At 42.4% G+C, this 15453-nt stretch overlaps 1 protein-coding gene across 1 annotated transcript in view; it reads right to left on the reverse strand.

The window, feature by feature from the left end:
* LOC143930913 (alpha-2-macroglobulin-like protein 1) overlaps window positions 1-15453 on the reverse strand; it is a 147528-nt gene that overhangs the window by 11976 nt on the left and 120099 nt on the right. Inside the window, exons 31-33 of the mRNA XM_077455599.1 lie at window positions 11849-11973; window positions 6728-6818; window positions 6247-6315 (exon numbers count right to left, since the gene is read on the reverse strand). Coding sequence (XP_077311725.1) covers window positions 6247-6315; window positions 6728-6818; window positions 11849-11973 — 285 coding nt within the window. The remainder of the gene's footprint in view (window positions 1-6246; window positions 6316-6727; window positions 6819-11848; window positions 11974-15453) is intronic.

The following is a 15453-nucleotide window of genomic DNA, read 5'->3' on the forward strand; positions in this document are numbered from 1 at the left end:
TCGTCTCTTCACTCCAATTTATTTAACCACTTCAATACAGGCCACTTAAACACCTTCCTGCCCAGACCAATTTTGAGCTTTCAGCACTGTCGCACTTTGAATGACAATTGCGCGGTCATGCTACACTGTACCCAAATGAAATTTTTACTATTTTTTTCCCACAAATGGAGCTTTCTTTTGGTGGTATTTGATCACCTCTACGGTTTTTACTTTTTGCGCTACAAATAAAAAAATACCAAAAATTTTGAAAAAAAAAAATGTTTTTTTTGTTTCAGTTTCAAAACTTTGTAAAAAAGGAAGTTTTCTCCTTCACTGATGGGCACTGATGCGGCTACACTGATGGGCACTGATAAGGCGGCACTGATGGGCACCAATGAAGTGGCACTGATAGGCGGCACTGATGGGCGACACGGACGGACACTGATAGGTGGCACAAATTGGCACTGATAGCTGGCACGGATGGGCGGCACGGATGGGCGGCACAGATGGGCTTGGATAGGCGGCACAGATGGGCATGGATAGGCGGCACAGATGGGCATGGATGGGCATGGATAGGCGGCACAGGTGGGCACTGATAGGCGGCACAGGTGGGCACTGATGGGCGGCACAGGTGGGCACTCATAGGCGGCACAGGTGGGCATTCATAGGCAGCACAGGTGGGCACTCATAGGCGGCATTGGTGTTATACCATAGTAATGGATGCCAATCAGTGCCAAACAATAATGCATGCCAATCAGTGATGCCCATTGTGGGCACTGATTGGCATCCATTATGGGCACTGATTGGCACCCATTGTGCTGACTGGCATCCCTGGTGGTTTAGGGAGGATTACCTTTTCCCTGGTGGTCTGGTGGCGTCCCTGGTGGTCCAGTGTGGGCATCTTCGGGGGGGCTGTGCTGATAATCGATCAGCACAGACCCCTCCCTGTCAGAGGAGCAGCCGATCGGCTCTCCTCTACTCGCATCTGACAGACGCGAGTGAGGGAAAGCCGATCACCGGCTCTTCCCATTTACACTGTGATCAGCCGTGATTGGACACGGCTGATCACGTGGTAAAGAGTCTCCGTCGGAGACTCTTTACCGAGATCGTAGTTGCCGGGTGTCAGACTGACACCCCGCAACAACGATCGCCGCGATGCGTGCCCCCGGGGGCGCGCAGCGGCTCATAATCCTGATCACGTCATATGACGTCCCGTCAGGATTATGAAACCACTTTGCCGCCGTCAATTGCCTATAGGGCGGGCGGCAAGTGGTTAAGAATAGCCGTGATCTACAGGCCCCCTGGACCAGTATCAACATTTCTTGATGACTTCTCTGCCTGGCTACTCTACTTTCTTTCTTCTGAAATCCCCACAATCATTCTCAGGGACTTCAACATCCCTATTAATTTTAACACCTCTGCTCCTTCCAAACTTCTCAGCCTAACCTCCTCCTTTGACCTGAAGCAGTGGATACATGATCCTACTCACTCCGAAGGCAATATCCTTGACCTCGTTTTCTCTCACCCTTGCACTCCATGCAACCTCTCTAACTATCCATTCCCTCTCTCTGATCACCACCTTATTTGTTTCACTCTCTCCCTCTCCTTCACCTCCTCTCCCTCCAACCGCATTAAAGTTACCCGCAGAAACCTACGTCATCTCAAGCCTTCTCTTCTCTACTCTGCTATTGACAACCTCTACGACAAAATCTCACCCCTATCCTGCACCAACTTAGCCACTTCTGTCTACAACACTTCACTTCTGGCCTCTCTGGACTCACTGGCCCCCCTCACTACACACAGAATCAAGCCCCGACCCCTTCAACCTTGGCAAACAGATGTCACTAGAAGTCTGAAAAAACGTAGTCGTGCTCATGAGCGCCTGTGGCGCAAGACGAAGTCTCAGAGAGATTTCAACCAATATAAATCTGCCCTCCAAAATTACAATTCTAGCCTCCTCTCTGCCAAGCAGAACTATTTTATCACTCTCATCAGCAACCTATCATCCCGTCCCCGTCAACTCTTCTCTACTTTCAACTCTCTACTTCGTCCTCCACCGCCTCCACCCACCAACTCACTCACTGCCCAGGAGATTGCTAATCACTTCAAACAGAAGATTGATACAATTCGCGTGGAGATTTCTACTGTTCTGATACCCTCCACGCTTTACACATCATGCACACAGTCACAATCATTACTTCCCTCTTTCAACCCCACCACTATAGACGAAGTTGCTAAACTACTTGGTAATGTCCACCTTACCACCTGCCCTCTGGATCCTGTTCCCTCGCAAATGCTGCATTCACCCTCTGACTCTATGCTACACTCTCTAACTCACATCTTCAATCTCTCCCTCTCTTCTGGCATCTTCCCCAACTCTCTAAAACATGCACTTGTCAAACCCATACTTAAAAAACCCTCACAGGACCCATCCAATCCAAACAACCTACGCCCCATCTCCTTGCTCCCCTTTTTATCCAAACTACTCGAACGTCTGGTCTACAACCGACTGAGTGACCACCTAGCTGATAATAGCCTTCTTGATCCCCTTCAGTCTGGATTTCGTCCTCAACACTCCACAGAAACTGCTCTCCTAAAACTAACAAACGATCTAGTAACGGCCAAAACCAATCAACATTATTCTATACTCCTCCTCCTGGACCTCTCTGCTGCCTTTGATACGGTTGACCACCCCCTCCTTCTCAAAAAACTCCACACCTTTGGTCTCCGTGACCGTACTCTACGATGGTTCTCTTCCTACTTATCCAACCGCACCTTTAGCGTTTCTTACAACTCTACTTCCTCCTCTCCTCTTCCTTTCTCTGTTGGGGTCCCCCAAGGTTCTGTTCTTGGACCACTCCTATTTTCAATCTATACCTCCTCCCTGGGTCAACTGATAGCCTCCCACGGCTTCCAATACCACCTCTATGCTGACGACACCCAAATCTATTTCTCTACCCCTCAGCTCACTCCCTCTGTCTCTTCACGTATCACTAATTTACTATCAGATATATCAGTCTGGATGTCACACCACTTCCTCAAAATCAATCTATCCAAAACCGAACTTATAATTTTTCCTCCCCCATATGCCCCTTCCCCTGATCTCACTGTCAAAATTGATGGCACAACCATAAGCCCATCCCCTCACGCCAAGGTTCTAGGTGTAGTCCTGGACTCTCCTTCAAGCAACACATCCAATCACTGTCCAAATCCTGCCGCCTCAAGCTCCGCAACATCTCCAAAATACGCCCCTTTCTAACTAATGAGACAACAAAGCTCTTAATTCACTCGCTGGTCATCTCTCGCCTCGACTACTGCAACTCCCTTCTCAATGGCTTACCTCTACATAGTCTATCACCTCTTCAATCCATTATGAATGCCGCTGCCAGACTCATCCACCTTACCAATCGCTCGGTGTCTGCTACTCCTCTCTGTCAATCCCTCCACTGGCTTCCGCTCAGCCAAAGAATTAAATTCAAAATACTAACAATTACATACAAACCCATCCACAACTCTGCCCCCAGCTACATCACTAGCTTAGTCCCTAAATACCAACCTACTCGTTCTCTTCGTTCCTCTCAAGACCTCCTGCTCTCTAGCTCCCTCGTCACCTCCTCCCATACTCGCCTCCAGGACTTTTCCAAAGCCTCCCCAATTCTATGGAATGCCCTACCTCAATCTGTCCGCTTATCTCCTACTTTATTAGCTTTTAGACGATCCCTGAAAACACTTCTCTTCAGAGAAGCCTACCCCACCCACACCTAACTGTATTTTCATTTTCTCCATCAGCTCATCCCCCCACAGTTAATACCTTTTGTTTCAACTTGACCCTCCCTTCTAGATTGTAAGCTCTAACGAGCAGGGCCCTCAGATCCCTCCTGTATTGATTTGTATTGTAAGTGTACTGTCTGCCCTCATATTGTAAAGCGCTGCGCAAACTGTTGGCGCTATATAAATCCTGAATAACAATAATAATAATAATAATGTCACTAGGCATAACGGGGAAATGCCTTGTTTACATAGGCACTTCCCCGTTCTACCTCTTCACACTGCAATCGCGGTCGCCACCAGAGAACATAGTGTTCCCGGAACCCGCAGGCACGCTCCCGAGGAGGGCATGCGCCCGAAAGGCAGCAAATTTAAAGGGACATACCTGTACGCCCATTTGCCTGCCTGTGCCATTGTGCCGATGTACATTGGTGTGTGGTGGTTGGCAATCGCTTAAAGACCGTCCACCGCATATGTACCGTGACAAGGCGGCTCTATTGCTCGAAACAACGTACCTGTGTGGGCACGTGAGTGCCAGGGGAGTGTGCGTGTGGGTTCCACAGACTCGGTGTCCGCCGGCCACCAAGGATCACTTCACAGAGAGGCAGCACGGGGATCTGCCTATGTAAACAAGGCAAATCCCCATTCTGACAGGGGAGGACACTGAGATCGTTCTTACTAATCAGGAACAGCTGTCTTGTCCCAGTGAGCCCATCCCTCCCACAGTTAGAACACACACTGAGGGAACACAGTTAACCCCTTGATCGCCCCCTAGTGTTAACCCCTTCCCTACCAGTGTCATTTATACAGTGATCATTGCATTTTTTTTTTACCACTCATCACTGTATTGGTGTCGCTGGTCCCCAAAAAGTGTCACTTAGGGTCAGATTTGCCACAAAGTTGCTAAAAATCGCAGGTCTACGCCATTACTAGCAAAAAAAAAAATGTAAAGTCTCTAAAGACCTAGTTTGTAGACGCTATAACTTTTGCGCAAACCAATTAATATATGCTTATTGCGATTTTTTTTTTAACCAAAAATATGTAGAAGAATACCTATTGGCCTAAACTGCTGAATAAATTAGTTTTTTTTATATATTTCTTTGGATATTTATTATAGCAGAAAGTAAAATATATATATATATATTTTTTTTTCAAAATTGATGCTTTTATTTGTTTATAGTGCAAAAGATAAAAATCAAATCAGAAAGCTCTATTTGTTGGAAAAAAAGGACACTAATTTTATTTGGGTGCAACGTCGCACGACCACGCAATTGTCAGTTAAAGTAACGCAGTGCCGTATTGCAAAAAATTGCCTGGTCATTAAGGGGCAAAACCTTCCGGGGCTGAAGTGGTTACAAGTCTGCTACAGTAAAGAATACATTTAAACAGAATCAATGCACAGTAGACATGTGCAATTTGTTTAGTTACAAATTCGTTTTTTAACAAATTTTTATAAATTTCTTGATCCCAAAATTTCTGAATTTCCAAGTTTTTCAATTTCTGAAATTTCAAATTTCCAAAATTTCAAATTTCTAAATTACGAAATTTAGAATTTTCGGGAATTCGGGAATTCAGATTCAAAATTTCGGAAATTCAGAAGTTAGAAAATTCAAAATTTCGGAAATATGAAAATACAAAAATCTGAATGAAAATCGGAAAATTCAACAGAATGAAAATTCGAAAATCTGAAATAATAACTAACTAATAATAACTATTAAATTATAGGTATTGGAATTTCCTTCAAAATTTGGCTGTTAGTGAACGTAACGAGTACGAATTTATCCAAAGTTACGAATTATCTGAAATGATGAACGCATCTAAATTAATGGAACGTAACAATCTAATAATAATAAACAGCAATAATAATAAAACCTTTTTATTATTATTATTATTATTATTTATTATACTTTTTTTAATAGAATTTTTTTATTTGTTTAGATGCGGTGTTCATTACTTCAGATAAATTCGTATTCGTTACCTTTCAAATCTGGTTGTTTGTGAATGTAATTCCAATACCTATAATTTAATAGTTAGTTATTACTAGTTATTATTAGTTGCTTATTATTTTGAATTTGGTTTTCTTTCTTCTTTTCAGGAATTCGGAATTCGAAAATTCAGAAATTTGAAAATTTGGAATCTTGAAATGTGAAAATACTCAAATTTTCAAATTTCCAAATCTTCGAATTTCCAAATTTTTTAAATTTCTAATTTTCTAATAAAAAATTTGAAAAATTTGGAAAATCGGAAATGCGAAAATCTGAAAATTCTAAATTTGGAAATTCAATAATTTGAAATTCCGAATCTTCGGATTTCCCGAATTTCTGAATTCCATATTTTCGGTTTTCCGAATTCCGTACTTTCAGATTCACGAATTTCCAATTTTCGAATTTCCGAAAAAAGCAAAAAAATAAAAAAGAATGAAACAGAAACAAACACATTATTTGTCTGTGCACATGTCTAATGCACAGACAGAATCACAATACAAAACAAAGGTCTGACCTCATCCAGGTAAAGGTTTATGACATCATGCCCGGTCTCTGCTCTCTGTATCACTCTATTCATCTTCAGCTATAAAAGACACAAAGGCAGGGAAATTAGATATGGAGTGATGCTAAAGATCTTCTGCGTTATACAATGATATGAATGTTTATAGCTTTGGCTGGATACATTTTTTATGTTTGCTGTAGCAGTTCAGATGTCTAATTATAGGATGCTTGCTTTATAAGCAGCAAAATGGACCCTATGGGGTGTACTGATAAAAAAAGGTGCAGAGTTATTTGTCCTGTGAATCTGTATATTTGATCTCTTCAGGTTAAATGTTATTCATTCATACAGAATAGAATAAATCAGGAAAATACCTCATTGTGGTCACAAGATGGAGCTGATGATCACAGCAAATACTTATTTACTGTGATCATCAGTTTCATCTAGTGACTATAAAACAGTATTCTTCACCTTACCCACAGCTTATTGAACTCACCAGTTCTATTGAGCTCGTTACTGCAGTAAAACCAGACAACATATTCACTTCTATAATAGCCATGTTAGACCTCTGACGAGAGCCAACGTATCTGCAATTTACAAAAAAAATAGAGAATGTTAAAACACATTTGTCAAAATTCACGAAGACAGGAAGCCCTACATTAGATCTAGGTTGGAACTTGGAGTTTATAAAAGGACAAAGACCTTCTCCCTGTCTCCACTTGACAGAACTGGGTGCCTGAGCAACCAATTACAAAGCACCGGCCCTAGCCAACAGGAGGAAGGGGAGTAGTCACATGCCCTCCATACCTAGAGGTACAAGATGGTCACATGCTTCCCATACCTAGAGTTACAAAATGTCACATGCTCCCCTTGCCTAGAGGTAAAAAGTGGTCACGTGTTCCCCATACCTAGAGGTACAAAGTGGCCACATGTTCCCCATACCTAGAGGTACAAGATGGTGACATGTTTCCCATGCCTAGAGGTACAAGATGTCATATGCTCCCCTTGCCTAGAGGTACAAGAATGTCACATACTCCCCATGACTAGAGGTACAAGAAGGCCACATGCTCCCCATGTCTAGAGGTACAAGATGGTAACATGCTCCCCATTCCTAGAGGTACAAGATGGCAATGTGCTCCCTATTCCTAGAGGTACAAGGTGGTCACATGTTTTTCATACCTAGAGGTACAAGATGGCCACATGCTCCCTATGCCTAGAAGTACAAGATGTCACATGCTCCCCTTGCCTAGAGATACAAGAATGTCACATGCTCTCCATGACTAGAGGTACAAGAAGGCCACATGCACCCCATGCCTAGATGTACAAGATGGCCAAATGCTCCCCATTTCTAGAGGTACAAGATGGCCATGTGCTCCCTATTCCTAGAGGTACAAGATGTCACATGCTCCCCTTGCCTAGAGGTACAAGGTGGTCACATGTTTCTCATACCTAGAGGTACAATATGGTCACATGCTCCCCATACCTAGAGGTACAAGATGTTCACATGCTTCCCATGCCTAGAGGTATAAGATGGTCACATGCTCCCCATGCCTATAGGTACAAGATGGTTACATGCTCCCCATACCTAGAGGTATAAGATGGTCACATGTTCCCCATGCCTAGAGGTACAAGATGGTCACATGCTCTGCATGCCTAGAGGTACAAGATGGTTACATGCTCCCCATACCTAGAGGTATAAGATGGTAACATGCTCCCCATACCTAGAGGTACAAGATGGTAACATATTCCCCATATCTAGAGGTACAAGATGGTCACATGCTCCCTATGCCTAGAAGTACAAGATGTCACATGCTCCCCTTACCTAGAGATACAAGAATGTCACATGCTCTGCATGACTAGAGGTACAAGAAGGCCACATGCACCCCATGCCTAGAGGTACAAGATGGTCAAATGCTCCCCATTTTCTAGAGGTACAAGATGGCCATGTGCTCCCTATTCCTAGAGGTACAAGATGTCACATGCTCCCCTTGCCTAGAGGTACAAGGTGGTCACATGTTTCTCATACCTAGAGGTACAATATGGTCACATGCTTCCGATGCCTAGAGGTACAAGATGTCACATGCTCCCCTTGCCTAGAGGTATAAGATGATCACACGCTCCCCATGCCTAGAGGTACAAGATGGTCACATGCTCTGCATGCCTAGAGGTACAAGATGGTTACATGCTCCCCATACCTAGAGGTATAAGATGGTAACATGCTCCCCATACCTAGAGGTACAAGATGGTAACATATTCCCCATACCTAGAGGTACAAGATGGTCACATGCTCCCTATGCCTAGAAGTACAAGATGTCACATGCTCCCCTTGCCTAGAGGTACAAGAATGTCACATGCTCCCCATGCCTAGAGGTACAAGAAGGCCACATGCTCCCCATGCCTAGAGGAACAAGCTGGTCACATGCTCCCCATTCCTAGAGGTACAAGATGACCATGTGCACCCTATTCTTAGAGGTACAAGAAGGTCACTTGCTCCCCATGCCTTGAAGTACAAGATGGTCCCATGCCTATGGCTACATGCTCCCCATTCCTAGAGATACAAGATGGTTAAATGCTCCCCATTCCTAGAGGTTCAAGATGGTCACATGCTCGCCATAAAATAGAGGTACAAGATGGTCACATGCTCCCCATTTCTAGAGGTACAAGAAGGTCACATGCTCCCTATGCGTAGATGTACAAGAAGGTCACATGCTCCCTATGCGTAGATGTACAAGAAGGTCACATGCTCCCCATGCCTAGAGGTAAAAGAAAGTCACAAGAAAGTCACATGCTCTCAATACCTGGTGATAATGGGTATTCCTTTTTGACTCCCAATGGCCTTCATTCTAGCACATCCAGCTGAGGAGTATGAGAGTTAAGGGAACCTGTTTTGCCCTGCTTAGTCAAAGCACAACTTGCCTACAGTCAGTTAGTGGTAGGTAGCTCAATCTGCTCACCCTTCTTTAGTTATAGTACACATACCTCTTATGACACTAGTCTAGATCCCCTCAAGAGTAATCCATCACATAAGCTCACAGAGGTAAGGACAAATGTAACTCTTCGTGAGTAGCTCCTTCAAATTTTCTTGTTTTTGATAGGAGTTTTTGTTGAAGAAATTAAGGTTATACAATAAAATGATGTTCTGCTGTTTATAGAGGGAGAATGAAGAAGCCCTTAGACATTGAAGGGGAGATAGATGTGCAGGCAGAAAACAACTATCCAGGAAGGTGCAGAGTGCTCCAAAATCATACATGTGTCAATGGAGAAGAAAGTGAAAACACTGATGGCACTGCTTGTAACTGTAGAGAAAAAAAACTGAAAGAGGGAACCATGAAGCAATATGAGCACAAATAAAGGCAGTCTATTTCAGTCCATGGTTCACGGCTGGGGACCATGAAGCAATATGAGCATAAATAAAGACAGTCTATTTCAGTCCATGGTTCACGGCTGGGGACCATGAAGCAATATAAGCACAAATAAAGGCAGTGTATTTCAGTCCATGGTTCACGGCTGGGGACCATGAAACAATGTGAGCACAAATAAATGTAGTCTATTTCAGTCCATGGTTCACGACTGGGGACCAAGAAGCAACATGAGCACAAATAAAGGATGTCTATTTCAGTCCATGGTTCATGGCTGGGGACCATGAAACAATATGAGCACAAATAAAGGCAGTCTATTTCAGTCCATGGTTCACGGCTGGGAACCATGAAGCAATATGAGCACAAATAAAGGCAGTCTATTTCAGTCCATGGTTCATGGCTGGGGACCATGAAGCAATATGAGCACAAATAAAGGAAATCTATTTCAGTCCATGGTTCACGGTTGGGTACAGCCTATTTCAGTCCTTGGTTCATGGCTGGGAACCATGAAGAAATATGAGCACAAATAAAGGCAGTCTATTTCAGTCCATGGTTCACGACTGGGGACCAAGAAGCAACATGAGCACAAATAAAGGAAGTCTATTTCAGTCCATGGTTCATGGCTGGGGACCATGAAACAATATGAGCACAAATAAAGGCAGTCTATTTCAGTCCATGGTTCACGGCTGGGAACCATGAAGCAATATGAGCACAAATAAAGGCAGTCTATTTCAGTCCATGGTTCACGGCTGGGGACCATGAAGCAATATGAGCACAAATAAAGGAAATCTATTTCAGTCCATGGTTCACGGTTGGGTACAGCCTAATTCAGTCCTTGGTTCATGGCTGGGAACCATGAAGAAATATGAGCACAAATAAAGGCAGTCTATTTCAGTCCATGGTTCATTGCTGGGGACCATGAAGCAATATGAGCACAAATAAAGACAGTCTATTTCAGTCCATGGTTCACGGCTGGGGACCATGAAGCAATATGAGCACAAATAAAGGCAGTCTATTTCAGTCCATGGTTCACGGCTGGGGACCATGAAGTAATATGAGCACAAATAAAGTCAGTCTATGTCAGTCCATGGTTCACGGCTGGGAACCATGAAGCAATGTGAGCACACATAAAGACAGTCTATTTCAGTCCATGGTTCACGGCTGGGGACCATGAAGCAATATGAGCACAAATAAAGGCAGTCTATTTCAGTCCATGGTTCACGACTGGGGACCAAGAAGCAACATGAGCACAAATAAAGGAAGTTTATTTCAGTCCATGGTTCACAGCTGGGGACCATGAAGCAATATGAGCACAAATAAAGACAGTCTATTTCAATCCATGGTTCACGACTGGGAACCATGAAGCAATATGAGCACAAATAAAGACAGTCTATTTCAGTCCATGGATCACGGCTGGAGACCATGAAGCAATATGAGCACAAATAAAGACAGTCTATTTCAGTCCATAGTTCACGGCTGGGGACCATGAAGCAAAATGAGCACAAATAAATGAAGTCTATTTCAGTCCATGGTTCACAGCTGGGGACCATGAAGCAATATGAGCACAAATAAAGGCAGCCTATATCAGTCCATGGTTCCTAGCTAGGAACTATGAAGAAATATGAGCACAGGTAAAAAGGCTCTACTCCCTGGATTTAGATAAGCAACAGGTCCATAGGTGCAGTAGTCCAGCATCCAGTCCATAAGTGCTCCAGGGGCAAGAAGCCTCCTGAAGCTGACAGATCCCTTTCCCCACAGGTTAAAGCCCAACTCCTCAAGGTTCCAGATTATTTAACAAAAGCCCAGCCATCATCTGGACACATCTCCCCAGGGATTGGCAGGGCCCTGCTAAATATTCAGGCTATACATTTGAATCCTTCTACCTTATGCTCTAGAACAGTGATGGCGAACCTTGGCACTCCAGATGTTTTGGAACTACATTTCCCATGATGCTCAACCACACTGCAGAGTCCTTGAGCATCATGGGAAATGTAGTTCCAAAACATCAGGGGTGCCAAGGTTTGCCATCACTGCTCTAGAAACTTCCTCTAGAGGCAAGGAGGAGTAATCAAAATGAACAGTCCAAATCAAACCAAACAATCACTGCTCCTCTGATTACAGTAGAAGCCAAAATGAAATGAACCTAGCAGCCTTACTAGAAGTGTGCTACACTTAACTGACTGTGTATGATTATACATCCATACAACCTGATACCATTGGCCCATGCAATACAATCAAAATCTTGAACAATTGCTCACACTACAGCTATGCTCATCTCAAGTTGTGTTGGCAGGTCTCTGGTGCATTGGGTTGACTTTACATCCAGTGTGATCATGAAGGCAGCCTGGCTCCTCTTTGCAGGGATATTGTATCTCAGAACTGTCTGGTGAAAAAGCAAATTCATCAAGTCAGTTAATGTGGACCTTGCAATAAATAAACTCTAAAATATCAACCACGGTATATGACCCGCATCATTCACCCCCCTCTTCCTCTGAGCCCAGTTCATTGTGGATCCGCCCCAGAGACAGTAAAAGGAGGAACGGCACAGTGATGAGCTCATCTCTAGACATGTGCACTGCCGAAAAATGTTAGTTTTCGTTTTTTGTTTAATTTGTTTTGTTTTTTTTTGTTTGTTTTTTCGGGTCATTCTTAAATTCGAAAATTCGAAAATCGTAAATTAGTAAATTCAAAAATCTGAGAATCTGAAAATTAGTAAAATCGAAAATCCGAAAAAACAGAAATTGGAAATTTTGCAAATTAGAAAATGTGAAAATCCCAAATCCGTAATTTTGAAAATACATAAATTCCGAGGTTTGAAAATTCAGGAAATTTGAAAATTCTAAAATCAAGAAATTTGAAAATTCAAAAATCAGAAAATTTGAAAATTCAAAAATCTGGAAATTCGAAAGGATTTTCGTTCTTTTTTTGAATTTTGGTTTACAGTAAAACCTTGGATTGTGAGCATAATACATTCTAGAAACATGCTTGTAATCCAAAGCACTCGTATATCAAAGTGAATTTCCCCATAAGAAATAATGGAAAATCATATAATTCGTTCCACAGCCACTTATTCATAAATCCTTCAGTTTATAGTCCATATTTTATTTTTAATAATTCAGTCTTTATTAAACTTTTTTTCTCTTACTACAATTACCATTTACATGACATATCCACATAAAAGAGAAAGAGTTAAGAATATCAATTCTCCTCTTCCAGCATGTTTCGACTCCAGAAGTTTGCTCCCCCGCCGCCACCCATCCTCACCCCCCCCCCCCCCCCGTAATGTAACAAGAGAAAAGCAAAAAACAAATAAACAAAAACAAAAAAAATTATAGCAATGTGATAGGTTGTGTAACCATGAAATATCCATCCGCAAATGGAAGCCTCCACAAGGGCATTAGAAGCAAAATCCAGAAGGAGCTCCAGAGTATAAAAGAGAAGAGAGCACCCCAAGTGTAGCAATATGTTGCTAAATGTTGTACCTTCATTAAATGTAATCATATTGCTACACTTAGAGGCGCCTCTCTTCTCTTTTTACTCAGTTGTGACATGACGCTACTTGTATATCAAGTCAAAATTAATTAAAAAAAATTAGCTTGTCTTGCAAAACGCTCTCAAATCGAGTTACTCTCAAACCAAGGTTTTACTGCATTTTCGGATTTTCGAATTCTGAATTTTTGAATTTCCTGATTTTAGAATTTCTTAAATTCCGGAATTTTCGAATATTTGAATTTACAAACATTCGTAAAAATTTGTCACGCGGGTTTTCGTAAATTCCGGATATTTTCAAACTTATGTCAAATTTGTCAAAATTCTTAAAAAAAAAACGAATTCGGAACAAATGAAGTGCACATGTCTAGTCATCTCTCTATCACTCTGCTTTCTCTTCCTATCAACATGTAGACATGGGCGCCATCAATAAATTCGTTCCGTTTCGATTCGTAATAAAATTAATTCGTACTTCGTATTTCGTGTTCGAAATTCCGTTCTGTTTCATACGAAATACGAATTGTCGTTCGTTTGTTCTTTACGATGAGTTTAAAGGCAAAAACATTGCTCATTATGCTTATTATGACTTGCAGAAGACTTCTGTGATAGAAGTCAATGTAAGTTGCCTGAAGACATCGTCGGATGTCAAGGTTTTTCAGTGCTTAAGCAGTCGACAATTTTATTAATAAAAAAATATAAATACACAGCAGACCAAATGTATGACTGAATAGGTCCGATTCTAACAAATAAAAAGTATGCATAAAAAAACGGTTAAAATTAAGAACAAATATACACCCGTGCTAGGGAATATTCTAAGCGTGGTGGTATCAGCACAAACAGCCCGACATGTTTCGTAAAAACTTACATCCTCCTGGGGCACCTCATACATGTGTTATGTCACGGTGCTGGTGTCAGATCACTCTATCTGACAAGTCGCGGTAGTGTGAACGGGCACTGAGTCGTTGTCCGAAATCCGTCGTTGTCCGAAATCCGGAATTCGTAAACAAAAGTTCAGTCGGAGCGACTTGAGTCGCTCCTATTAGAACGGTTCCATAGTACAGAATGGAGTGCGACTTGTCAGGTGACTAATTCGTAAACAAAAGTTCGTATTCCGTACAGAATTTGGACGCACGGCAATTCGTATTTCGGATCCTCCCGAACGTACGAATTTTTGGAAATTCGTACGAATTTGAGATTCGTACGAAAGAATCGCACATGTCTACCAACATGTTTAATTTCAGCACATGAGTTGATACACAGGAACTCCTTGTATTGCTTCGACCAGAAACACTCCAGAAACTACAAAAGGCTGATATCATGGTAAAATCTGATTTTTACACTACTTCCATATAATGTATGATGTATCAATGATTACAAAGCCTAACATATTTTTATTTTATTTTATATGTGCCTAGAATTCAGCTTTACAAGGCATTTGTTGTCATGACCTTCTATCTGGTGAGTCTTTTGGCGGATGAAAAAAAATTCTACCTGTGACATACAGTACTGTGAAATGTTATGCGGGTGTTGAAGAAGTGCTGTCAAATAAGAATGCTTTCTTTTGTTAATTTTACAAAATGCAAGGGGAATGAACAGAAGAAAAATTTTAATTAAATCAATATTAGGTGTGACTACCCTTTGGCATCAATCCGGTATCAAGTCTTACATTTCTACGCATTGTACACTTGCAAAAAGTCAGGGAATTTGTAGGATACGAGTCAGGTTTATGATTAACCAATGATACCAAGCAGGTGCTAATGATCATCAATTTCATATGTAGGTTAAAACTCAGTTACACTATTAACAAAAACAGAAGGAGGCTTAAAGTGATATTAAAGGCATTTAAAAAAAAAATAACAAACATGTTATACTTACCTGCTCTGTGCACTGGCTTTGCACAGAGCAGCCCGATCCTCCTTTTCTTGGGTCCTCCGCCCACGCTCCTGGCCCCTCCTTCCTGCCGAGTGCCCCAGAGTAATAAGCATGCAATAGGGGCACCCAAGCAGGCTTGCTCCCGAGCTTCTGCTATGCGTGTCCATTCACTCACCAAGCCTTGGCTCGGCCCGCCCCGCCCCCTCTCTCTCCTCATTGGCTCACTGGCTGTGCCAATAGCTCCTGCTGCTGTCTCAGCCAATGAAGAGGTAGAGTCTCCAGAGAGCCAAGACTCTTTTGCACATCTCTGGATCGTGATTGGACTCAGGTAAGTAATGGGGGGGTGGTGGCTGCTGCACAGAGAAGATATTTTACCAGCGGCGACCCGTCCATATGGGGCATCACCCCCCTAATGTCTATGCGCCTGGCCCCTAATCTCCATGCAGGGCACCGGACACATAGAGTCCTACAGGGTTTTTTTTTTTTTAAAAGCACATTATTA

Source organism: Lithobates pipiens, unplaced genomic scaffold, assembly GCF_037356315.1.
Source record: "Lithobates pipiens isolate NorthernLeopardFrog02 unplaced genomic scaffold, aLitPip1_a1.2 Scaffold_25, whole genome shotgun sequence".
Lineage (NCBI taxonomy): Eukaryota > Metazoa > Chordata > Amphibia > Anura > Ranidae > Lithobates > Lithobates pipiens.